This window comes from Electrona antarctica, assembly GCF_951216825.1.
Source record: "Electrona antarctica genome assembly, chromosome: 3".
NCBI classification, from domain to species: Eukaryota; Metazoa; Chordata; class Actinopteri; order Myctophiformes; family Myctophidae; genus Electrona; species Electrona antarctica.
The window spans coordinates 26,148,503-26,175,940 of NC_136808.1; the positions used below are offsets into that span (position 1 = coordinate 26,148,503).

Below are 27,438 nucleotides of genomic sequence, written 5' to 3' on the forward strand. Positions count from 1 at the left end.
TACCATATATCACAAATAGTACAATATATCCAAAATCACAGGCAATATACAGTCTGGTATCATGGTATGGATATACTATTGATACAAGGATGTCCCAATGACGCTTTTGTTTTTTGCTCCCGATCCGATTTCCGATCATTTTGAAAATGACGTTATCTTCCCCCGATTTCCGATTCACGTGATGGGATCGGGACAACCCTGATGGTAACCTCGGGAGTGAAGAAATAGCATGAGAAGGTGGCGTGATCCTGCATCCTATTGCAAAGCTTACAGTCATCCTTGTATAATTAGTGTCGTGCGCCGAAAATAGCTGATCTACAGCTTGTAGATCAGACATTTGTTGGCGTTAGTGTAAAAAAAAAAGAAGAAAAAAAAGAGACCTTGATAAATGACACTGTTAACTGAGTTCAGAGATATTTCACTAGTCCTCAGTTTCAATTATTGTGATTTATTTTCTAAGTGACTTGGAATAAACTGCATTTTCATAATTCTGTTGTCGTGCTTTAATATTAAGCATTCGAGACAAGGGGCACGGTGGCACAGTCGGTAGTGCTGTCACCTCACAGCTTGAAGGTCCTGGGTTCGATTCCCGCTGGAGACACTGGGGGTGTGTTCTCTCCTCCGCGTCATCAGCGCCCATACCTGAGGCGGGGTTGGCGAAAGGGCCTTTCTGTGTGGAGTTTGCATGTTCTCCCTGTGTCCCCTAGGGTAGGTACCCTCACAAAAAAACATGTAGTAATCCTGGTCTCTAAACTACCTCCCCCTGGCCAGCCGGGGCGCCTGATGGAGGGGAAAGGAACTGGTCGGAATAACGTGTTCCTTCCACGCACTACGTCCGGCTGGGGAAACTCTCCTCCGTCAGGTGAAAAGAAGCAGCTTGGACTCCTCATGCATAGAAGGAAGCATGAGGTCAGTCCGCTGCCCCCCCAGGTTGGCAGAAGAAATGTAGCGTCCAGGATTACATTAGATAATTGACACTGGGTGAAAAAAATGAGTTGCAAAAATCGTGGGATAAAAATCATGTTGAAAAGAAAAAGCATTCGAGACATCTTCTCTGCCGTCGAAATGTGTGCATCTTGTGTAACTGTTGACCAAACCAGCTCATTCTGTGCAATCCAATGCATAGGTAACAGCCACTTTTGATCAAGTCTATTTTTATTAATGCATTTCAAGTACTTCAAAAAGGAAATTACATCTTTGCACAATACTTTTTGCGATTTCTTTTTTTTAGTAAAAAGTTTCAAAGTGAGCAGAATGAAGAAAAAAAAGGAAAAAAAAAGAAAATTATGAACGAAAATAATAAAACATCACTGAAGTGACTGTATAAAACACAGCAGACATTAAAATCAGACAGTAATATTAAACCTATTCCATTCAGAGTTCTCTCTCTGTGTGTGTTCACATCTCGCTTGGATCTCAGTGCACATTTTCTCAATGACTCATCGCAAGAAGTGTGAAAGACAGAAAGAAAAATAAATCCCGTCCCCAAAACACCCATCTATATAACCCCGAACATAATATACCATAATAACAAGAAAACAAAAATAATAAAATATCGAGAGAGAGAGAGAGAGAGAGAGAGAGAGAGAGAGAGAGAGAGAAAGTTTAACTGTGGCCAAGGAATTCACACCAAAATCAAATCTTGAACAGCCTGTCAAAGATAATGAGAAACATTCTTTATATTCCCATTTAGGAACAAAACAAAACAAAACAAAAATAAATGTTACCATTAGCACCAGACAGAGCAACAAAACAAAACAAAAAACAAAATGTTGTAAAACAAATCCCATTTTTCTCTTTTTATTTAGAAGCTTAAGTTGTCTATGTTTCACATGGATTTATGGATAGCTATTTTTGTCATTAACACATTGAAACCTGAAAAGCATTTTGCGTCATTTTCGATTTTCATACGTTGGGCCATTCAAAAAATAAAACATAAATAGCAGATCAATCAACAAGCTCTTGAAAATCTCAAAAGTGTGAGAACTACTAACTTAGAAGGCGTTATGTTAAACGGCCTCAGGTCTTAAAATGACACTTCACACTTTTTACAAAAAATATATATGTTAATGACGTTTAGAAGATCTAGAACACTTTCCTGTCTCTATGTGTGTAATATGTGGTTTTAGATATTTTAGATTTTTAGCAGTGAGCTCAGTGTCTCTGATGTCATGGACACTGGGCTCACTTACTTCCTGGACTACAATTCCCATAATGCTTTGGTGCACTGCTCCTTGTGGATAGGGGGAGGGCTGTCTTATTGAGACAACATCAAAAAGATCTAAAACCACACATTAGATATTACACACATTAGACCCGCAGGAAAGTGTTCTAAATCTTCTAAACGTCATCAACATATATTGTTTTTGCAAAAAGGGTGAAGTGTCCCTTTAATGGGTTATAACGAAAACAGCATTTTTTTCCCATGTTACCCATTCGGGCAGAAACAATGAAGGCATGTCCTCTGTGAGGGTGTTTGTGAGACTCTGCATAGAATCTACCTGATGGAGAGGTTTTCTCCTCATCCTCATAAACTAGCAATGTATACAGCAGATAAATAAATGGCAGCTAATCTGGTTACGCGTGTCGTTTCCGAGGAGTAGAAAAAATATTGCATTCCTTCTGGCTATGCTCATTAGTTTTATATGTACTCTCAGAAATCAGTATGAAACTAAATATGTGTTTGTTTGTGTGTTTGTTTTGCCAATAATGCAACTGAAATAGTAAGGAATGATTTATTTTGTTGTGTACCGGTTGTCGCGGCCAAAACAAATTGCAGATCTACAAGTTCGCAGATCGGCAATTTCTTTTGGGGCGATACCGGCGTGCAACTATATAAAAAATACAGACTTGATGGCTTTTCACATGAATGACGCGCCTAGTAATTCATCTTCAATGAGAGAGTTCAGCTCTAGGGCAGTTCCCAAACGCTTTAGCCCGTAACCCCAAAGAGAAATTAGACATTCGCCCCGGGGCACATACTGAAAATAGCAGTATTTCTAAACATTTGTTTTCTAATTTATGGAATTTCTCAGATTCTTTTTTTGATTTCTTCATGAAATCACTGAAAAAAAACAAAAAAACATTGCATTTTGTTTTTAATTCTTTTTTTTGTGGGGATGTTTTTTTTGAAAAATATAAAACAAAATGTAGGAAACAAAAAAAAAGAAATCAAGAAGAGACCCATAAATGGGTCCCGACCCAGCATTTGGGAACCGGTGAGCTCGGTAGCGGGTTAATTAGGCCTGTCCCGTGAAATGGACGCGTTCGCTCTCGTCTCCTGCGCGCTCCCGCCCGCGTCAAGAGTTTTATTTTCCTATACGCAACTCCTCGTACAAATGCATCTATTCGCATGAGGATATATAGCAGCGTCAAGTCCACGCGCCACAGATCCAAGCGGGTACGCAGCTCGCCCTATAGTGTCTCTCCCCGTTAAAGAAAAAGAAAAAAAGAAGCCATGTAAAAAGCATCACGTGTTCTCACCCAAACGGCGGCCAAAGTTGACCTGAAAACCATTTTGGTTGGAGGTACAGTAACTGAAAATGGACATCAGGCTGAAGCATTTTCTGTTCATTTGGTTCCTCCTTAAAACCGAAAATGTCAGGTTGGCCTATAGTGACATGTGTGTGGCGACCGCTGACCCCCCCCTGTTTATTGTTGACCTGCAAGTTCCATGTGTGTAAAAACACCCAACATATAGCGGTCAGTATATGAACATGACTTTGTGAATGCTTGCACACATGTGGACAGAGGAGCATTAATTAACAATACCTTTACATGTAACCTCGTATAGCCTTTCACTGCAGTTGGCATATACTGTAGTTCCCCATGTTCTGTCTGGTCGGTCGCTGGGTTTTTAAAAGCGGGTTAATTTCATGCAGGTTGGAAGGGGGGGGGGGGATCGGGGGGGCGGTTGCGGGTGGCTGAATAGTAAATAGGAGAGAGAGGTCGCCACCAGAGTCGACTCGCCACGTCACTCACTACAAGAGTCTTTGTCCTTTTTCAAACTGCCCCGATGATCGGTCAAGGTCAGTCCCCGCCGATGCCACACTGATGCATGTTCCATAATAGGCACATTATATTCTTATTTTTTTAACGTATTTACATAAGACTAATGGGGCAGTAACTTATATAGGTCTCTGTTGGGGAATAATGTTCCCCACATTAGAATCACGGCATGAACCTCACTGTACATACCACCACCAAGGGAGCATTTTATTGGTTTGTGTGTTTGTCTTTTATGTGGTTATTTTTGCACGGAAATATATATATTTTTTATTTCTAGTTTTAGTATCATGAGTACATCCACACAGAACAAATGGTTGCCGCCGGGCAGACACCTCTTATCTCCATATATGAAACTTGATCGTCCTACTAGAGCAAATCCAAAGCGTCTCCAGCTCTCCCGTTTAAGACATGTGAGGTTCCCTAACCCGGCAGACAAAACATTACGGCGGTGATAAAGCGGCGCAATCTTTATTCCCGAATAAGGTGGTCGATTATTCACGCTGAATAAAAAGGCATCAACCATGTATGAATGAGGCACCGACTATACGTGGATCAAAAAAAAAGAAAAAAAAACTCGCCGGGCGATTTCCGTGCAATATGGGTTCATTCGTCACACGGCTGGCGTGTGCAAAGCGACCATTTATAGGAAGAAACAAAAAGAGAGAAATGACAGGAATGATTGACCCAACACGTGATCGCTGAGAACGTTTCAGCGAACTAGAACACCCACCAGCTCAACTCAACTCTGGACTCACCGCAATGAAGCCACAACTAACATTTAACAGTTTTCAATCAGTCGACGCAAATTCCTCCACACATACATACACAAAAAATAATAGGCAGTAAAAATCATTAACAGTAAAATCCACAATCACATTAAAGCCAGCCCACTGTCTCTTTTGAACAGTAGATTGTAATGCACAGCCCGAGCATAGAAAGATGACACAAACTGGCTCAAAGAGTGGTTTCGTAAGATCATCATCCGGTAAAATGGTTGTAATAATAAAAACAGGGGGACGTTAGATAGAGTAAGATATGTTGATGAAGAATGACACTGTGACGGTCTGTGCCTGTGTTCTGTTTTGAACGATTAGCCTGTTCTCAAAAGGCGTTGGCCAGCGTTTGTCCCTCCCGAGTCCGACCCCTGGCCAGGAACAACCTACAACACTTGGGTGTGTTTTGCACACGGCCTCCTTTCCTATACAACAACATACACACAAGATTCTCGTCTTGTCTCGTCTCTTCGATCTTTCACTTGGAATGAACAGACTAAAACTAACATCTGGAGCATTGTAGTGGTTGGTTGTTTGTTTTACACACCGGTATATATGTGTCACAAATCAGTGCCATGAAAGCAATGAGTCAGGGAAAATAGCTGTAACATAACACAAACATGTGTTATGTGTGTGTGTGCGTGGGGTTCATCTTTTACCATCGATCGCAGCCCCGAACTTTACGGAAAAAAAGGAGCCGCATGATGCCCCTTCCACCAGTAAATTACTTAGGGCCTTTCTAAAACAAAAAATATCCAATCTACAAGTTCACACACACACATGCACCGTGGCACGTCGTGAGCTTGTAGATTGGCTATTTTCCCGCAAACCTTTTGGGCCTATAATGACACACACACACACACACACACACACACACACACACACACACACACACATGTTCAGCTCCACCCCCCGTACACTTGTTTACTGCTTAATTAATCCTGAGAAAGTGAATTAAAATGGTAAATAGTCCTCAATAATATTATCAGACAGCAGAATCAATTCCATATGAAACTGAAAAAAGAAAAAGAAACTATATTGCAAAACCTGTACAATTGCACACAGAAAGGACATGTATGCTTTTTTAGAAATAAAAGCTTTTGTTTTATATATCTTGTCTTAAAACAATCTAATTACATTGGCAAAAAAAGAGTCTTTCCGGTTAATATCTCCTTTTCCTGGGTTTGATTGGCAGGAAAACAAAAAAATAGCAGTTCCGTTAGCGTGCTCATGGTGGCAGCACCTCAGAGAAACAGGAGAGGAGACAAACAAAAGGAAACGGTGTTATAAGTGGATAAAGTGAAAGTGTTTTCTATACCTCGGTGGAGCTGCTCCCGTCCTCCTGCATTCTGGTAAAAAAAAAAAAAACAAAAAGAACAATTTGTTTAAATAAAGACTACACAATAGAAGTCATTTCCTCCTCCCGTCCCTCCTTTTTAAGACTGTTGTAATGCTTTTTTCTTTTTCCTTTATATATAATCCCGTCAAAGCTGTGTGTGAACCTCCGCTTGAACCTGGCCTCTGGAGGCAGAGAAGAGGAGCTGCTGCTGCGTCGTCATGTTCTGTCGTCGGGAGGGAGGGGAGGCCAGAGAAGAGAACAAAGTGAAAAGGTGCTGCTGTCCGGGTCCAGTGGAGAGATCAAAAGTTCTGTTGTTGCCACAGAGTCAGTGTTTTGTTTTTTAAGAGTTTTGCAATAGGTTGTGGAGTGGTAATAAAGGTAACTCTTTGGAGTGAAGTGCTCCCCCAATACGTTTTAGGCACTAGGAGGACGAACCAACCAAGGCAAAGAGAGAGGGGAACACCTCTCCCCCTCATACCAACCAAGGCAAAGAGAGAGGGGAACACCTCTCCCCCTCATACCCCAGGCTATGCCTCAGCGTCTCATCTGCCCCATCTGATAGTTCTCTCTGGGCTGACGCTGGTGCTGGCGGTGGCCGCCTTGGTGGGGCTGTGGGTTGGCGTTGGCGGCCTGCTGGGCTCTCCTCCTCTTCAGTGTACCTGTGGGGAGGGGGGGAAACCACAGCTCTCACTATGTCTTCTTTTTCTCCCCCTACTAACTAACCCATTAACACTTTGAGGGCTTTACATTTTTTTATCCAGCGTTCCCCCCTGCTTAATAGTACGCTAAACCCGCTATTTGTTTAATCTTTGCCGTTTAATAATTAAAAAGAAAGAGCGGATTTGTCGCGGACCTGGTGACGAGGCCGACGCCTTATGATGACGAAACCGGAAATCAAGCCATCCTCTGGGCTGCTAGGGCTTCTGGGAAAATGAGGTCAATGCAAGTGGACGGGCCGTTTGTTTGGACTACAACATGCTGTGGAGGCTGTTGCCGTTTCGCATCGTAATGGCGGCATGTTTTTCTTCAACAACAAACCATCTGACCATTTTCCGACGGATTTCTGCCGATCAAAGCTGCAAATACTTCGGTGTATGCTCCAAAGGTAATAAGACAATCTAGGCAGCGTAGAATATTGGATTAAATAGCGGGTAACACGGGTTACGCAGTAGAACTGTTAAGACCTGAATGTACATTCTACAAAATGCCTTCTAAACCAGTAGTTCTTTGTGCCAAAGAGGCCCCAAAATTATATGTATTGCAATTAACCCTAACCCATGGCGCCCGCTGGCCTAGCGGTCCAGGCGCATGCCACATATAGGCAGCGCGTCGCGTGTTCCTTCGAGTCCCGTTCATGACGACCTTTAGCTGCATGTCTCTCCCCTTCTCTCTCTCTCCCCCTTTCCTGTCAGTCTTCACTTGATACTATCAATAAAGGCAGAAAAGCCCAAAACAAATCTTAAAAAAACCCTGCTACACCTAGACTATATATGGAACTATCTATAAAATGGTGCACTACCATTTTTTGGTAGTGCTAAAATAATTAGCAGAAAAAATACCAACTTATTGTTCATGTCTTTTAAGGTGGTGAGACAATGATGGCTCACTGCTTGTTATGGAGGATGCACCACTCACAAGTCACGGCTGAAGGCCATTAAAACTTCACCACATACATCACTAGCCTGGGACCTTTACCAGCCCAGACGGTCGTAGAGTGCAGAGACTCTGTCATGACTGTCTTTCCTCAATCACCGTCCACAAAGTAAAGGTCAGAGCCACGGGAATGAGAGCTGACATCTAGCCTGCCTCGTGGGCACTTCGAAAACGCTTAGTCCCAATAATACTTGATTCTGATTGGCTGGTTTCTGATTAGTACTATAAATCTCACGATAATCCACACCTTAACCCGTTTAGGCCTGACGTTGACATTTAAAAAAATGTCTCTATATCAGTGGTGCTCAATATTTCACGTCAAGGACCCCAAAAACTATATGTAATTGGCCACCGACCCCCATCTGAAAACATGTTGTTCCAGGGACCCCCCAGAAGCAAAGATTTGAGTTAAAAACGTAAGAATATATTTACATTTTCACGGTTTTTCAAAAATAGCAGACCTACAAGGTGTTCCAAAAGGGGTTCCCGTTCTGAATGGGTTAAATCAGTTCATATCAATCCCAGGTGGGTTACAGTGATCTCTGTAGCTGAACTAGGGAAGGGGAGCGCTTGATTTATTTACAAACCCTGCCCTTGCGGGGGTGTCAAAGCACCGTCCGCGCTCATCATAGGACTGAATATGGGTGGCTATTCTATCGAATATGTTGGGTACCATGAGACTGACCTAACACATAAGTTGTTTTTCTCTATGCGTTTGTATGGCTGGACCGGCTGAGTAAACAAGGAAGTGGCTGTCTCTGGTGGGGCGCAACGTGTAACTACCGGTACTTTTGTGAATTAGGCAGTTTTATGATGTTAATTAATATTGCTATGTTTGTAAGCATAATAAGGGAGAATTAGCTAAATGTGTTGCAAATCTGCAAAAAAGATGCTTACCACTAGCTTTCTTCACAGATGTGTTCATAAAGGTGTCTACAATCACATATAAATTTGTTCCAACCCAACTCCCATGGGAAACTTTGTGACAGCTGCTGAAAGTTGGGGTACCATTGAACAACCAATATAAGGCAACATTTTCCAAATGTCATTATACTTTAAGTAGCATGTGACATGTCAAACTAGGGGGTTCTCATGATTCTGAATCCATTGCAAGCATTAGTTTTGCACAAAAAACACTCCTTCGCAAGACATGGCCAAAGCATTTCCGGGGGTCCCCAGCAGCCAAAAAACGTTGAGAAACCCCCTGCTCTAGGGCAGCGCTTCTCAAAGTGGGGGTCCAAGCTCGCAATGCGTCATGAACTTGTACTGTACAGTAGGCCTACGTCATCTGCTATTTCTGGACAGGGAAAAACAATGAATAAATAAATCTTCTGGGGGTTGTCATTTGTTTTTAGATGGGGATCCTTGGCCAAATACAAAAAGTTTGAGAACTAGAAGGCATTTGTAGAATTGGCCTCAGGTCTTCTAATAGAAGATAAGATAAATTGCTGAAGATCATACAAACAATGTGAGCCATTAGCCATTTTGTTATACTTTAGCTATTGAAAAATAGCAGATCTACAAGCTCATAGGCTTGTAGCATCTACGAGCTTGTAGGTCTGCTATTTTTGAAAAATCGTGAAAATGTGGCGCAAATCTTTGAATATATATTCTTTCAGAGCGAACGTTTTTAACTCCAATCTTTGCTTCTGGGGGGGGGGGGGGGACGTCATGATTTAGGAGACATTTGTAGAATCGACCTCAGTACGTATAGTGTACTGTACCTGGCAGTGGTTTGGGTGGAGCTGGGTGTGTGGTAGTGTAGGGTACCTGGCGGTGGTTTGGGTGGAGCTGGGTGTGTGATAGTGTAGGGTACCTGGCAGTGGTTTGGGTGGAGCTGGGTGTGTGATAGTGTAGGGTACCTGGCGGTGGTTTGGGTGGAGCTGGGTGTGTGGTAGTGTAGGGTACCTGGCAGTGGTTTGGGTGGAGCTGGGTGTGTGGTAGTGTAGGGTACCTGACAGTGGTTTGGGTGGAGCTGGGTGTGTGGTAGTGTAGGGTACCTGGCAGTGGTTTGGGTGGAGCTGGGTGTGTGGTAGTGTAGGGTACCTGGCAGTGGTTTGGGTGGAGCTGGGTGTGTGGTAGTGTAGGGTACCTGGCAGTGGTTTGGGTGGAGGCAGCTTGGGGTTGGAGCTGGGCGTGTGGACGCTGCAGATCTTGATGAAGCCGGCCATCAACATGATGAGAGCAATGCCCATCAACAGCACCGCCCACCAGTGAGCCTGCACACACGCACGGACGGACACACACACGCACATTAAACCAACTTCTTCATAACGTCTGTAAAAACTGTGACGACAACGACAAACAATATCGCTGGCATCACTTTCAGAGCGATTCGACGAATGATGGAAAACGCTGATCACGGGTCCAACATGCTTACAGAATGTTAGCAGTAGCTCCTGGTGAATCATCATGACCAATAAAACATTCCATTCTGTGTCAAAAAAAACATTTGAATACCGCAATGTTTCCATGTCTATTACTGTGCATCTTTGTCCGGTCATGACAATGACAGCATTATTATTTTTCTTCTAGTGCATTGTAACGGCGATAGACTCCATCTCCCAGGGGTCTATAGCGCATTGTAACGGGGACAGACTCCATCTCCCAGGGGTCTCTAGGGCATTGTAACGGGGACAGACTCCATCTCCCAGGGGTCTCTAGGGCATTGTAACGGAGACAGACTCCATCTCCCAGGGGTCTCTAGGGCATTGTAACGGGGACAGACTCCATCTCCCAGGGGTCTCTAGGGCATTGTAACGGGGACAGACTCCATCTCCCAGGGGTCTAGCGCATTGCAACGGGGACAGACTCCATCTCCCAGGGGTCTCTAGGGCATTGTAACGGGGACAGACTCCATCTCCCAGGGGTCTCTAGGGCATTGTAACGGGGACAGACTCCATCTCCCAGGGGTCTCTAGGGCATTGTAACGGGGACAGACTCCATCTCCCAGGGGTCTCTAGGGCATTGTAACAGGGACAGACTCCATCTCCCAGGGGTCTCTAGGGCATTGTAACGGGGACAGACTCCATCTCCCAGGGGTCTAGCGCATTGCAACGGGAACAGACTCCCGCGTGTTACCGGCTGATACCGACAAAAAGCCACTCCTGACATACTTTTCCTTGGCAGATTTTCCGTGCTGCGCGCGCACACTCACCACTGTCCACTCAGCGATGTTCTCACACTCACCACTATCCACTCAGCGATGTTCTCACACTCACCACTATCCACTCAGCGATGTTCTCTCACACTCACCACTATCCACTCAGCGATGTTCTCTCACACTCACCACTATCCACTCAGCGATGTTCTCTCACACTCACCACTATCCACTCAGCGATGTTCTCTCACACTCACCACTATCCACTCAGCGATGTTCTCTCACACTCACCACTATCCACTCAGCGATGTTCTCTCACACTCACCACTATCCACTCAGCGATGTTCTCTCACACTCACCACTATCCACTCAGCGATGTTCTCTCACACTCACCACTATCCACTCAGCGATGTTCATGTTCTCGTACATTCACCACTATCCAGTCAGCGATGTTCTCACACTCACCACTATCCACTCAGCGATGTTCTCACACTCACCACTATCCACTCAGCGATGTTCTCGTACACTCACCACTATCCACTCGGCAATGTTCTCGTACAGCTCGGCGTTGAAGATGGCCTTCTTCAGGCGGGCCAGCGGCCCGTCAGCATCCACCAGGCGACACTTCATGAACACGTCGCAGTAGCCCTTGAAGTCGTTGCAGGGCGAGCCGGGCTGCAGCGTGGTGATCTTCTTCTGGAAGAAACTGGCCAACTTCTCCGAGCCGGTGCTGGAGCAGGTGTTGGGCTTCACTGCAGAGGGAGGAAGCAGAGGGACATGGCATTGATTGGTTGATTGATTGATTGATTGATTGAATGCTTTAGTCAGAAATGTCACAACAGCACGTGGGATTATGACACTGCCGCTCTGTTCTGCGGCAGTGTCGGTCCGTTCGGCGGCCGACGCCGCAACTAGCAAGACATGCATTGGCGGTTAAAATTCACAGGAAAGACACTCGGCAGGGACGTCACTGACGATTTGGTTGCCCTACTCGCATATTATTTGTGCTCCTCTCGACGATCTCATGCAGATCAGTTACTTTCATTATTATTATTATTATTATTACGTGGCAGAGCCTCGGAGAAAAATTATTATGAGGGTCGGCTTGGGACTTTTTGTCTCATTTTGTTGCCCCCCCCCCCCCCTCGGCGTGTTGTTGCCCTACATGCATACTGCACGTATACGTAGCAACGGCGCTGGGTGTCGGACTGATGGCGCCGAGAAACACTGCCGCGGGTGTTTTGTCGGCAATTGGCGGAGACTCCGCGGCTAATGCACTCGCTCTCCCTCACGTTGTGAGCTTGTAGATCGGCTATTTGAAATATTTAAAAAAAGTTATTTTTATTTTTTTTAAAGTTAAAAATGGCAAAGAAGTTTAGGGATATGGGTAAAGGCAAGATATAAACGTTGGCGTTTCGATGTGAATTTACATCTACCCCTCTGGCTAGTGAGAGGGGTGGTTTTACATCTACCTCTCTGGCTAGTGAGAGGGATGGTTTTACATCTACCTCTCTGGTTAGTGAGAGGGATGGTTTTACATCTACCTCTCTGGCTAGTGAGAGGGGTGGTTCTATTTCGTCCCTGCTGACCGCCAGAGGCGGTGCTTAAGCACTGAATACGTCCCTTCGCGCATGCGCAGTCGAGTATTTTATACCAACAATGTCAATTTTGACCCCGTGATGACCCGGAGTCGTCTATATCTTCCGGCAGTCACCAGGGGCTCAGTCCCTAATTTCTTCTCGCTCGCGCAAGTCCGACAAAGTTCTACAGCAGAATTGAACTGCACTATTACAGAACTATTTCTAGGTCGCTAGTAGTTTCGTGACCATTAGATTGGTCGGAGTAGCGACGCGTGTTCGCCCTCCAGGAACTGTGACCTAATACTACGTTTTCGAGTGGAGCTTGACTTCACACTTCTTCTTTTCACCGTGGGAACAAAGGTAAGCAAACAACCTCTGTTTAGCATAGGCTGCGTGCGCGCCGCTTCCCTGCCATACACACGGTTGCGTGCTATGAACGGTGACCTGAGCGTCCCGTTCAGCACAGGTTAAAGCTGAACGGATAGTCGTTCCTCTTTGCTTGCTTACGATGTTCAACTTCTGATTCTCATGAATGCTATGCTGCAGTGTTAGTGACGGCTAGCGTTAGCGCTGCCCGCTCCCAACACTGTGACACAATCGTCAGTCGACGCTATTTGTTTATTTTTCTGTTTATTAGCCCGTGTCTGCGACGCGACACGCTCCAGCACGGTGCAACTCAGTTTGACACTCATTCTGTGTAGTGTACTTACTTAATACTTACTTTCTATATTATACCTTTGTATATTATATTCTCTCTATAATAGGGCAGCTTTTTCCCCTCTCTAATGAGTCTATGCTGTCCGGCTATATAGCAGCGCCGACTGGTATCATCGGACCATAGCCGTTTTTTGTTTCTCGCCACGGCGTAACCTCGAGGTTACTTCCGTAACCAAGGTTCTTATAATTTAACTGACTGATTCAGTCCGCATTGGTTTCAATAGTGCTTTAATTTCGGCTTACCCGGACTGGTTGCCCCTTTATAGGTTATTGTTTCTTATATATATATATACAACCTTCTAGCAAGGGCTTTGCATAGTGCATTTACAGTGCTAGCCTCTGTTAGCCTCTGTTTTAGCTGGCATAGGCGGCGTGCGCGCCCCCTCCCCCAGCTTAAGCGGCCTACAGCACAGCCAACAAGCCTCTGCTGGCACAGGCAGCGTCCGCGCTCCCTCCCTCCAGCATACGGCTCCACCCCTAGCGACCAGTAGCGTCCGCGCCCTGGGCTAGATACGACTGGTGCGGGTTACCATGGATGAATCCCACCACCACCTCTGCACCTCCTGCCAGGCTCCTCTGCGGCCAGAGGATGGGCATGACCTCTGCCCTGGGTGCCTTGGCCCCCAACATCTGAGGGAGGCACTCGGTGACAACCCGTGCATGAACTGCACCATCATGCCCCGGGAGGTGAGGGCAGCCAGATTGGCACAGGTGGAAATGGCCGAAGGCGAGCTCCCCCCATCGGGCCGGCTGTCTCGACGCCAGACCAGGGCTACCAAGCGTCAGTCCACCACACTTGCTACCTCGACCCTCGCTTCCAAGAGAAGGGCGGGGCCTGACCAGAGGTTATCATCTAAGGTCGACCAGCTGTCTGCCGACCTGGCCCGAATGAGGGCCATACTCATGGCCCGTCAGCCCGAGATTCCTCCGGAGGACGCAGAAGTACCTACTCCTCCGATGCCACACCTGGTCCCTGAGGATCGGGACCATGACACTCTGTCCCTGGCGGCTTCAGCCACTGACTTCCACGACAATGAGGAAGGTGAGGTGGATGGGACAGATGGGGCTTCCGAGGCCTCGGCGCATGGCTCATACTCGTCAGCCCAGACCTGCCTGACTGAGACGGGGGACAGCTCCATGAGAGCCGTCCTGTACTTGGCTCTTGAACGTCAGGGCCTGGCTGGACCGCAGCAGGCGGGGTCAGCCCCGTCAAGCCGCTTCTTCAAGCACAAGCCAGCCCCCACTAACTTCGCCGTTCCTCACTCAGAGGACTTTCTGAAGGAGCTACATACATGCTGGAGAGACTCAAAGGCTTGCTCTCGTCTCTCTACTGATGGGCGTACTCTCGCGGCCATGGACGACGCGGAAGGAGTCGGCCTGCATCGCATGCCGGCTGTAGAGCCTTGTATTGCATCCCTAGTCATCGACTCCGACGAGGTGCTAAAGCAGGATGCCAGGTGCCCCCGACCCCAGTGCAGGAACACCGATGACCTCCTCATAAGGGCTTATGACGCAGGAGCCCGTGCCGGGAGGATCTCTAACTCCCTGTCACACCTCATGCTTGCCCTCTCGGCTTCTCTGCAGGCGGACAACGAAAGTGCAGAGCCCGCAGAGCTCGCAGACTCCAACACCCTCTGTGACGCATCACTGGAGGCATTCGGCCTCATGTCACGAGAGCTTGGACGGATGATGTCCACCCTGGTTCAGGCGCGGCGCCAAGTCTGGCTCTCGCAGGCCAACCTGACCGAGAAAACCAGGGCAACCCTGCGTGGTCTCCCAGTGGTGCCGGGAACGATATTTGGCCCAGCTGCGCGGGAAGCGCTAGACCGCACAATCCGGGCCAGGGAGGACAAGGAGCAGCTGTCAAGCCTACGGCGACAGCACATGCCTCCCCCAAATGGGCCTCCTAACAGGAGCAGAGGCCCCTCGGCCGCCACCCGAGCTCGCCTGCCACAGGCCCCCACCTGGGGCCAGCGCACGGCTCAGCGTACCGAACAGAGGCAGGGCCATAACCCTGGCCGGTCCTCCGTTAGGCAGTTTCGAGCCCCGGGCCGTGGCGGACCCCCCTCCAGGGCCCCTAGGGGCCGGGGGGGCAGACGCTGAGACCACGGGGCCGGCCGTCGGATACTTTACACCTCAGCAGCTCAGGTACTGGGCTGCTCAAGCTTCGGACCCGTGGGTGGTTGCCACCTTAACCCACGGGTACAAGCTCCAGTTCCGACGCCGGCCCCCCACAGCCGGCCGGGTCAGAATGACCACCATAGCCGACCCGGCAAAGGCCCTTGCCCTAGACCAGGAGCTGTCCACCCTCCTGGCCAAGGGCGCCATCGAAGCAGTAGACCCCCGGGAGCACCCCAGGGGGTTCTACTCGACATACTTTCTAGTGGAAAAAAAGACCTAAGGGTACTGAACACATTTATGAAGGTCATTCCGTTCCATATGCTGACCACAATAGAAGTCCTGCAATCCATCGCCCACGGGGAATGGTTCACATCAGTGGACCTAGAGGACGCATACTTTCATGTCCCCATTGCTCGGCAACACCGCCAGTTCCTGCGGTTTGCCTATCGAGACCGCCACTGGCAGTTCAGAGTCCTGCCGTTCGGGCTCTCCCTCTCCCCGAGAGTATTCACAAGGTTTGTGGCAGCGGCGCTGGCGCCTCTCCAGTCGCAGGGCGTCAAGATCCTCCCATATCTCGACGACTGGCTGATTTGCGCGCCATCCCAGGCGCAGGTAGCCGAGGACACAGCACGTCTCCTGTCCCACGCAGCCCGGCTGGGTCTCAAGGTAAATGTGGAAAAGAGTTGCCTGACCCCATCCCAAACCACAACGTTTATTGGTCTGGCTTTACACACCATAACGATGAAAGCATGTCCGTCCTCCCGCCGGGTGGACGACATTTTAAAGTTTCTTCCCATGTTTCGGAGAGGCAGTCGGCTGTCGTTTGTCACATTCCTCTGCCTCTTGGGAAAACTGACGTCCGTGGTGGCCGTTGTCCCCCTGGGTTTGCTGCGGTTGCGCCCCCTGCAGAGGTGGCTGAACAGCTTTCATTTGGATGCCGAGCGGCACAGACACAGGAAAATAACAGTGTCACGACAGTGTCTACTCGCCCTAGCCCCATGGAGAGACAGGGCGTACCTGTCGAGGGGGGTCCCTATGCGGTCCATTCCCTCTCGCAGGGAGATCGTCACCACCGACGCCTGCCCCCTGGGCTGGGGTGCGGTGTGGCAGAGCAGGACAGCTCGCGACCAGTGGTCTGCGGAAGACCGCCTAGACCACATAAACGTGCTGGAGCTGCGGGCGGTGCACCTGGCCCTACAACACTTCCTGCCATATCTGAGAGGCAGGCACATCCTCATACGGTCAGACAACACATCAGCCGTATACCACATCAACCATCAGGGCGGAACCAAGTCTGCACGACTGCTAGAGGTGTCCACAGACCTGCTGACGTGGGCGGCCCCCCGTCTCACCAGCCTACGGGCGGTGCACATACCAGGGGAACGGAACCACCTTGCAGACTTCCTCTCCCGCCAGAAGCCCCCGTCAGGGGAATGGCGCCTCCACCCGGATGTGGTGCACACCATCTGGGCCCGCTTCGGGAGAGCACAGGTGGACCTCCTCGCCTCAGAGGAGTCAACCCACTGCCCCCGCTGGTTCTCCCTAGTGGAAACCGACAGTCCGCTGGGCCTGGACGCACTGGCGCACCCTTGGCCACAGGAGCTGCTATATGCATTTCCACCACTTCCTCTGGTACGTGCCGTCCTCCAGAGGGTCGTTCAGGAGGGTCACACCATCCTGCTGGTGGCCCCCTTTTGGCCAGGGAGGACATGGTTCCCCCTGCTCCACAGCCTCTGCCACGGAGCGCCTTGGCCCCTTCCCGACAGGAGGGACCTATTGTCACAGCTGGGAGGCCAGATCTGGCACCCATGCCCACAACGCCTCCAGCTGTGCGTCTGGCTGCTCAGAGGCCGGAGCCACCGCTGAGCAGCCCGGTGAGGCACACAATACTGAACGCCAGAGCGCCGTCCACCAGGCTACAGTATGACAACAGGTGGAAGCTGTTTTCCAGCTGGTGCAGGGATCTGGGTGAAGACCCAGTACACTGCGCAGTACCCGCAATCCTGGAGTTCCTGCAATACCTACTAGGTAAGGGCCGATCTCCCTCTACCTTGAAAGTCTACGTGGCAGCAATATCCTGCCGCCACGTTAAAATCAATGACCGCACAGTAGGGAGCCACAACCTGGTGTCCCTCTTCCTGAGAGGTGCTCAGAGGTTGCACCCCCCGAGAACTCCGAGAGCTCCGTCATGGGACCTTAACCGGGTATTGGACGCCCTGTGCGGGCCTCCCTTCGAACCCTTGGCACAGGCGGAGTTGAAGTGGGCGTCGTGCAAGACATCTTTTCTCCTGGCCATTACATCGGCAAAGCGTGTCAGTGAGCTGCACGCCCTGTCAGTGAGTGAGACATGTCTGAGGTGGAACGCAGACGGCTCAGGGGTCACGCTGTGGCCAAACATAGCATTCCTCCCAAAGGTGCTGTCGCAGCCTCACCCAAACCAGCCCATCAGGCTGGCCCGATTCAACCCCCCACCTGGGGAGGTGACAGACAAACTGGAGCTGCTGTGCCCAGTCCGGGCCCTGAGAGCCTACATTGGTGCTACTGCACGCATCAGGCGGACAGAGCAGCTATTCCTTTGCCATAGTGGTGTGAACAAAGGCGGAGCTCTCTCCAAGCAGCGCCTGTCCCACTGGATTGTGGACACAATCAGCCACGCCTATGAGGTAAGTAACCTCCCCGTACCATCGGGTGTACGGTGCCACTCTACAAGGAGCATTTCCACATCATGGGCTGCCATGAGAGGGGTGCCCTTGGAGGACATTTGTGCCGCCGCCTCATGGGCTTCGGCAGGCACTTTCTCAAGGTACTACAGGGTGAATGTTGCCACTCCACACCCATTGGACGTGGTCCTCTTCCCCGAATCCTCCGGTTCTACTCTTTGAGGTTTGTAATCAGGATTCCTCGTGACTTTGCTGGTATAAGTCATTCAGTGCTTAAGCACCGCCTCTGGCGGTCAGCAGGGACGAAATAGAACGTAAGTTACGTATGTAACTATGGTTCTATGAGTCCCGAATGACCGCCAGAGCACTCTTGTCACTCAGAATCCTCGTGTGCTCGCGAGAAGATTCTGTAGGGACTGAGCCCCTGGTGACTGCCGGAAGATATAGACGACTCCGGGTCATCACGGGGTCAAAATTGACATTGTTGGTATAAAATACTCGACTGCGCATGCGCGAAGGGACGTATTCAGTGCTTAAGCACCGCCTCTGGCGGTCATTCGGGACTCATAGAACCATAGTTACATACGTAACTTACGTTTTACATCTACCTCTCTGGCTAGTGAGAGGGATGGTTTTACATCTACCTCTCTGGCTAGTGAGAGGGATGGTTTTACATCTACCTCTCCGGCTAGTGAGAGGGATGGTTTTACATCTACCTCTCTGGCTAGTGAGAGGGATGGTTTTACATCTACCTCTCCGGCTAGTGAGAGGGATGGTTTTACATCTACCTCTCCAGCTAGTGAGAGGGATGGTTTTACATCTACCTCTCCGGCTAGTGAGAGGGATGGTTTTACATCTACCTCTCCAGCTAGTGAGAGGGGTGGTTTTACATCTACCTCTCTGGCTAGTGAGAGGGATGGTTTTACATCTACCTCTCTGGTTAGTGAGAGGGATGGTTTTACATCTACCTCTCTGGCTAGTGAGAGGGGTGGTTTTACATCTACCTCTCTGGCTAGTGAGAGGGATGGTTTTACATCTACCTCTCTGGCTAGTGAGAGGGATGGTTTTACATCTACCTCTCTGGCTAGTGAGAGGGATGGTTTTACATCTACCTCTCCGGCTAGTGAGAGGGATGGTTTTACATCTACCTCTCTGGCTAGTGAGAGGGATGGTTTTACATCTACCTCTCCGGCTAGTGAGAGGGATGGTTTTACATCTACCTCTCCAGCTAGTGAGAGGGATGGTTTTACATCTACCTCTCCGGCTAGTGAGAGGGATGGTTTTACATCTACCTCTCCAGCTAGTGAGAGGGATGGTTTTACATCTAGCTCTCCAGCTAGTGAGAGGGGTGGTTTTACATCTACCTCTCTGGCTAGTGAGAGGGGTGGTTTTACATCTACCTCTCCGGCTAGTGAGAGGGATGGTTTTACATCTACCTCTCTGGCTAGTGAGAGGGGTGGTTTTACATCTACCTCTCTGGCTAGTGAGAGGGGTGGTTTTACATCTACCTCTCTGGCTAGTGAGAGGGATGGTTTTACATCTACAGTACCTCTCTGGCTAGTGAGAGGGATGGTTTTACATCTACAGTACCTCTCTGGCTAGTGAGAGGGATGGTTTTACATCTACAGTACCTCTCTGGCTAGTGAGAGGGATGGTTTTACATCTACCTCTCCAGCTAGTGAGAGGGGTGGTTTTACATCTACCTCTCTGGCTAGTGAAAGGGATGTTTTTACATCTACCTCTCTGGCTAGTGAGAGGGATGGTTTTACATCTACCTCTCCAGCTAGTGAGAGGGATGTTTTTACATCTACCTCTCTGGCTAGTGAGAGGGATGGTTTTACATCTACCTCTCCAGCTAGTGAGAGGGGTGGTTTTACATCTACCTCTCCAGCTAGTGAGAGGGATGTTTTTTTCAGGCCAATTTTGAAAATAAATCAGTAATTAGTTTACACATCCTTTTTTAATGCATGGTGTCAGGGCATTCCACGTTTTGGTGACAAAGAAGTAGAATGTCCCCCTTGTTTGTTCCAAATTTGGGTGATACCAGATCGTTGTTGTCACTTGACTCCCTCTAGTGTTGTGGCCGTGGGTGTTCACTCACTCTGGCGAAGTAGCTAGACAGGCATGAGGGCACTGAGGGCACTGCCCCCCTTTGACCATCTTAAATACCAATCCCATTTTCATTTGCTTAAGCCCATGTTCTACCCTGAGCCATCCCCCAGACTAGCAAAGTGTGTTGGAATTACGGCAGGTGGTTCATGGGCTTATACGGCCGAGACACACCTCTGTTGGTCCATTTTAGACTGAGGCATTCAAAATCACACAAGAGTGCAAAACAGGAGCGGCTAGTAGTTTGTTTGTATAATGAGCTCTATGCACTGCTGCACACGCCATTCTGGAAAATAACTTGGACCCCCTTCTCTACTTCCTTCACAGGTGTTACCGCTGATCGTAAAGAAGGCTCTGTTCCATTTCTGAGTCAGGGTGCTGCAATTGTGCATGCTGTCTCACTGGAAACACCAGTGGGTCTCAAAAGTATTCTTGAGTGGGTTCCAAATGGCCCCGCAGACGTCTGTATAACTCTGGACCCGTAAGGGTCCATATGGTTCCATTTGTACACTCTCAAGAGTTATGTGGGTCCGTGAAATTTAAAAGGATTGAGAACACTGACTGGACACTAAATGGAAACAGAGCCTATTAGTATCATCGGTAACACCTGTGAAGGAAGTTGGGAAGCAGCCCCGGAAGTAGGACGAGTTATTCTGTGTGCATAGAGAAGCCCATTGCTTGACTTGGCGATTATACAAAATGAATACAAATACAAAATGAATTTCTTTCCTGTTTAGTCTGGAAGTTTGATATACTGCAATGCGGGAAAGCTTGTGTTGTGGCAACAGTTGAGCTAGATCGTGCCCAGCTCTCAGACACAGTTCCAAAGAGCCTGTAGCTCTCTCTCTCTCTCTCTCTCTCTGTGACTGAAGGCTGTGTGATGTTGTTTTTGACAGCAATCTCTTGAATAGTTTTCATTTAGTTTTAGTCACATTTTTGTCACCTGGAATGTTTTAGTGTTAGTCTAGTCTTAGTCTAGTCTAAATCATAAGATTTTAGTCGACTACATCTGCAGGTGATTTAGTCGACTACAATGTATTTTGGCGGGCCTTAAAATGACTTATACTGGATCTCTTGTCCACTATAGTCCCTTCCTAACATTTTAGTCTAGTTTTTATTTGTTGACGAAATTGTCAGTATATTTAGTCTTAGTTTTAGTCATCATAGCTTAGTTTTCCAAAAACTAAATCAACACTGGTTGTGGCAACAGTTAGAATGGTGCCCAGCTCTCAGATACAGTTCCAAAGAGCCTGTAGCTCTCTCTCTCTAGCTGCGACTGAATAGCCTGACACTCAGTCTGAATTTTCATTTCGTTTCACTTCATTATTCAGACTGAAAGCCCTCCCCATGCACGGCAGCAGTTTATGGGATGGGAGTTGTAAAAGCGGCAGTCTTCGGTGATTGGTTCATACCAACCAATCAGAATAGTAGGAAAGCAGATGACGTTGTTGTCAATCATGAGGCTATTGCAAACCCATTTGCTAACCAAACAAACACAGCCAACGAGCGCTACTAGCATGTGAACAAAAGCGGTAAAATATGTTGGATGATGATGATTATAAAAGTTTCTGTAAAGTTTCTGTAAAGAACCTATTTATCATACGCCGATTTAATAACCAGATTGATACGGTCGTGAGTCACTGCAGTGGGGGCAGCCATGTTTGTTGTCTGACGCTGTTGAGTGACAGGGCTGATGGCCAAACAGCTGCTGTGATTGGATTTCCAAACGACACTAACGCCGCCGTAGACAGAGACTCCAGACCTGAATCGCCAGAACATATTTTCTTAATTGGCGTGGCTATAGCGATTCAGGGCTGGAGCCAGGCTAGCGACTGAAGGCTGTGTGATGTCCACAGCGCGTTTTCCTTGTTTTTGGAGTTCTCCGCCACTCACTTTTCTCCATGCAGCAGACGTGGCAGAGCTCGGCAGCCTCGTCCTTGCCATCTTGGGTGGCACAGGTGCACACCTCCAGGCCGTACTTCTCACAGATGGAACCCGAGCAACCCTGTTTAGAAACACAACCACAACAACCAGCAAGTCACAACCAGCCTCGGATTATTCAAACATCCGCGACGCCTAGTGCCAGTCGTGGCTAAAGTACTCACATGTTTTGCTTAAGTAAAAAAAAGTAAAAATGCTGCAATGTAGATATACTCTGTTGCAAGTAAATGTCCCGGAATTCAAAATGTAGGCTACTTGAGTAAAAGTACAACAGTATTGGCATCAAAATGTGAGTGGGTGACAAAGGTTATCACACGTAAAGATGAAATTACCTACCTAGATTCCATCCTGGAGGCTAATCTTTCCGGTGATAAAATGGCCACCAACGTAATCAAAAAAGTCAACCAAAGAACAAGATTCCTTTACAGGATCTCCTCACTGGTAAACAAAAACACCTTGAAGACCTTAACAGGAGCCCTCGTACAAGGCTTCTTTGACTATGCATGCACCTCCTGGTACCACAGCACCTCAAAGGCCCGTAAAACTAGGCTCCAGACTTCCCAAAACAAACTGGTCAGGCTCCTACTTGGCCTCACCCCCCGAACCCACCTCACCCCTGCCCACTTTGACAGGCTGGAATGGCTTAGGGTTGATAACAGAGTACAGCATCTTGCAATGGGTCTGGTCCACAAGATTGGCTACACCACCAAGATACCCATGTACCTGTCTAGATACTTCCTTAATGTTAACGAAGTCCACACCCACAACACCAGAGGGAGTGCAACGAACCATGTGCAACCCAGATTCGGCATAAAGAAGGGACTAAATTAATTTCGCTCCTATGCCACCAAAATGTGGAATGCCCTACCAACAGTCATTAAGACATGCAAATCCCTTCACTCCTTCAAAACCGCTCTCAAAGGGCACCTACGGACGGCTGCAATTCGAAACTGGCCCACGTAAAATCTGCCCCCCCCCCCACACACACCCTTTTCCCATCACTGTACGTATATGTTTCCTTTCCCTTTTTACCTCCTTTATGATGAATTCCTGTTTTGTTCTTTTTGGCTATAGAAGTGTCTATTTGTACGTCTTTAAATGTTTTGATGAATTGAACAAGGTGGACCCTCTTGTAAACAAGTGTAATGCTTTATTGGGTCTTCCACTCACAGTTAACAGTCTTTGTATTGAGTTTGTGCTTGAAATGTACTGTAATTCTTTAAACTGTTAATAAATATTTCAATCAATCAATCAATACTTGTACCAAAAGTAGAAAGTACTCATTGTGCAGAATTTAAGTCCCATTTCAAGTTTTCAAATGTTTAAACTTCTTTTGAAAATTGCAGATCTACCATGGACTCTCCCATTAGGAGTGAACAGACTACGAAGGACTGAAACCACCCTAATATGAGGTCCTCTTTTGGGACTGTACGAGCTGTAACATAATGAGTGTACACATTATAAATGTAACAATTGATGTGTAACAACTATGTATTGTACTGTGATGCCCAACATGACCCATGTCTGTTCTCCCAAAAATAATAAAAACAAAGTTAAACTAGAAAAAGTGCCCCTCTGGGCACAGGTCTCCACCAGGGCAGGTCAGGTTGTGGCCTCCTGGTGGCGCTATAATAGGCCAATGTGAAAAGGGTGCCATTTGTTCTTACGCCTTGGATGGCAATTGGATGATTTGAGGCATTTTGTTCCAAAAATGGGTTCCAAAAATGGGCCACCTGTTGGTGGCGCTATAACAGGCCAATGTGAAAAGGGTGGGATATATTCCTCAGCCTAGAAGGAAAGCGCGTGAAAGATTTCACGTAAATTGCATGCTACATTCATGATTTGAGGCTTTTTTTCCAAATGGGCCAATCCTGCAAACTTTGAAAGCCAATGTTAGCCAATTAGGACGGAATATTAAATATCGGACAAATCCGTCTTGAACGCATGACTATAGAGATACTGTGTAACGATTTGCGGGATTTTTGGACAGAATCTGGAGGAGTAATAGCAAAAAATGTGTTTTATAAAAGTCGGCTTCCTGGTGGCACTATAACAGGCCGTTCTGGAGAATTTGGGGCAGAGGTTCATCGTTGGCATCCAGGGAGTGTGTGTGCAAAATTTGGCATCGACCGGGTTAACGGTGCCGGAGATTAGCTGGTAACGGACGGACGGACACACACACACGGACGGACGGAGTGCAAAACATACTCTCTCCCCATGCCTTCGGCCTGGTGGAGACACAAAAAAAGAAAATAGCAGATACACAACAAGCTCACAATGCATCACAATGTGACGCATTGTGAGCTTGCAGATCGGCTATTTTTAAATTGCCGAAATGTATATAGGGCTGAAGTGGTTACTGTAGCCTATGTTTTGTCATAATAAGCGAAATCTACAAAGTAACTAGTAACTTCAAAATAAATAGTGGAGTAAAAGTACAATATTTGCTTCAGAGATGTAGTGGAGTAGAAGTAAATGTACTTTACACCACTGCTGTTAACTCCCCACAACCAGCCTCTGATTATCATTATTCAATGATCTGTGGTGCCAAGTGCACCTACAGCTGTTCAAACACTCTTACACTACACGCAGAACTTAGTAAAGCAACACGCCTCAAGAGGCTGTGCTTTACAGTGATTATAGAGCAGCTAAAGGGGCATTATTAAAGCTACAACCCTCGTAGCTCTTCTCAAATCACGGTAAAATCATAGACATAACCAATTAAAACGAACAACTTCAAGAATAATTTACACAAGAAACTAGACGCTGCGATTGCCTGCAAAAACAAGGAAGTTGCTATGAAAAATGCACTTAAGGTAACCAAACGCTTATGCAATCAATATCTGCCTTGGTTTAACCCATTTTTAGACCCGTTACACCTATAGGTTATTTGACCTGTTCCTAATAATATGTAAACGACATGACATCAGCTTGTGACTGTAACTTGTTCCTGTTCGCAGATGATTCAGCACTGCTGGTCTCGGACAGGAACAAACTGCAGGTTGAAAAGGCCCTCAGTTCCGATCTCGGTAGAATCTGGCTCGCTGATAACAAACTATCATTACACCTGGGAAAAACTGAATCCATTCTCTTTGGATCAAATAATCTCAGCAAGACAGATGGGTTCTTGGTTAGAGTGTGTGACATACACACGAAAAGATGAAATTACCTACCTAGGTTCCATCCTGGAGGCTAATCTTTCCGATGATAAAATGGCCACCAACGTAATCAAAATTCAACCAAAGAACACGATTTCTATACAGGATCTCCTCACTGGTCAACAAAAACACCTTGAAGACCGTAATAGGAGCCCTTGTACAAGGTTTCTTCGACTATGCATGCACCTCTTGGTACCACAGCATCTCAATGGCCCTTAAAACAAGGCTCCAGACTTCCCAAAACAAACTGGTCAGGCGACTACTTGGCCTCACTCCCCGAACCTACCTCACCTCTGTCCCCTGCCCATTTTGACAGGCTGGAATGGCTCAGGGTTGACGACAGAGTACAGCATCTTGCAAAAGGTCTGGTCCACAAGATTGGCTACACCACCAAGATACCCATACCTGTCTAAATACTAATACTAATACTACCTGTCTAATACAAATCAACAAAGTCCACATCCACAACACCAGAGGGAATTCAACAAACCATGTGCAACCCAGATTCGGCACAAACAAGGGACTAAACTCATTTCGCTCCTATGCCACCAAAATGTGGAAGCACACATCGCGTTGTGCTGCGACGCGATGTGTGCTTGGAGATCGGCTATTTTCAGAGCGCAACCAAGCATAAAACGATCGTTTCTCCACTAGTTCATCAACATTTTAGTCCAGCTTTTATCCGTTGATGAAATTGTCAGTATATTTAGTCATCGTTTTAGTCATCATGGCTTAGTTTTTATTTCGTTTCTATGTAGTTTTCGTCAGTGAAAAAAAGGTAGTCGCCAACATTTTCCGTCATAGTTTAGCTTAGTTTAGCTCTGCCTCTAACCACCACAAAGGGTCACCATGCAACTCATTGGGTTCAAACGGTTGCAAGGAGTTAACGCTAAAACCGTCTTGAGCCTTTGGTGTGGTTTGGGCTTTAGTCTTGACCCTTTGGTGTGGTTAGGGCTTTAGTCTTGACCCTTTGGTGTGGTTAGGGCTTTAGTCTTGACCCTTTGGTGTGGTTAGGGCTTTAGTCGACAGAATCAACACTGATGTGAATCCCAGCGTGCTGCGTTACCCCGTTGAGGCAGACTTGGGTCTCCCCATGGCAGGCGGTGAAGTTGGCCTTGGGTTCCGACGACGGACACCCGGGGGTCAGGCCGTTGCACATGCCCTCGTGAGCACACTCCGACTCCACTCGGCACCTCTCGTTGGTGCCCTTGTAGTTGCACTCCGGTGTGCAGCAGGGACCCTGGCTGGGACTGTTGGGAGATGGATGAACACATGTTATTATACAACATGCATCATGTTTAACTAACCTGCAGATCTTGTAGTTTGGCTGCATCATTAACATGCATGGTCATTAACATGCATGGTCATTAACCCATTTTGGGGGCGGGAACTCCATTTGATGTTTTAAGCATTACGTTATACTTTAGCTATTGAAAAATAGCAGATCTACAAGCTCGTAGCGCGGCACTCGGTGCCACGCTACGAGCTTGTAGTAATTTTCTTTTAAATCGTAAGAACGTGGCACAAATCTTTGAATATATATTCTTTCAAAGCGAACGTTTTTAACTCAAATCAGATGGGGGTCGGCGGGCCAAATACAGATAATTCTGGGGGTCCTTGACATGAAAATGGTTGAGAACCCACTGACATAGAAACAGAGGGTTTTTCAGATGATTTTGTTAGAATCTAGCTCAGGTCTAAATGGGTTTAAACTGACCTGCAGATCTTGTCGGGCTTCAGTTTGCACTTCCTGCCGTCGACCTCATTGGCGTCGTAGCAGCAGGGGTCTTTGCACTGGTCGCTGTAGCCACAGTCACACTGTTCCCCCACCTCCACCAGCCCGTTGCCACAGATAGGCTGGCCAGACTCTGTATAATAAATACACAAAAGGTCAAAACATGGAGAAAAGAGGCTTCTTGTTGCCCGACAGCAACAACATACTTACGTACTTATCCGTCAAAAGGTTAAAACACCCCCCAAAATCCCAAGAGCTCATTTTCATTGTGCTCCTTTGAGTGCATGTCAAGCTAGATGGCTCACCCGCGCTCTGGCCAATGGAGAGCGACGTTGCTACGTGGCGGCCATCTTACCGAGGGGCAGCATAACATTGTGTCTATGGGGCATGTACTTTTAAATAACCATAACTTGCTCAATTGTCATCCGATTTTCAAACGGTTTGGTTTGTTATAAACGTCAGAGACGTCCGCATACTTATATGATTTTATACGACGTTCAAATAAAAAACAAAATTAAGCAAATAAGTGTCCTGAATCATAGCC

At 47.5% G+C, this 27,438-nt stretch overlaps 1 protein-coding gene across 1 annotated transcript in view; it reads right to left on the reverse strand.

Moving 5' to 3' along the window:
• Positions 1 to 1,143: 1,143 nt before the first annotated feature.
• The window catches only part of LOC306920810 (disintegrin and metalloproteinase domain-containing protein 10-like), a 132,498-nt gene continuing 106,203 nt past the window's right edge, over positions 1,144 to 27,438 (reverse strand). Inside the window, 6 exon segments of the mRNA XM_079497722.1 lie at positions 1,144 to 6,779; positions 9,866 to 9,992; positions 11,405 to 11,625; positions 21,954 to 22,065; positions 26,226 to 26,409; positions 26,877 to 27,027. Of these exon segments, the coding sequence (XP_079353848.1) occupies positions 6,655 to 6,779; positions 9,866 to 9,992; positions 11,405 to 11,625; positions 21,954 to 22,065; positions 26,226 to 26,409; positions 26,877 to 27,027 (920 nt within the window). The 3' untranslated portion in view covers positions 1,144 to 6,654.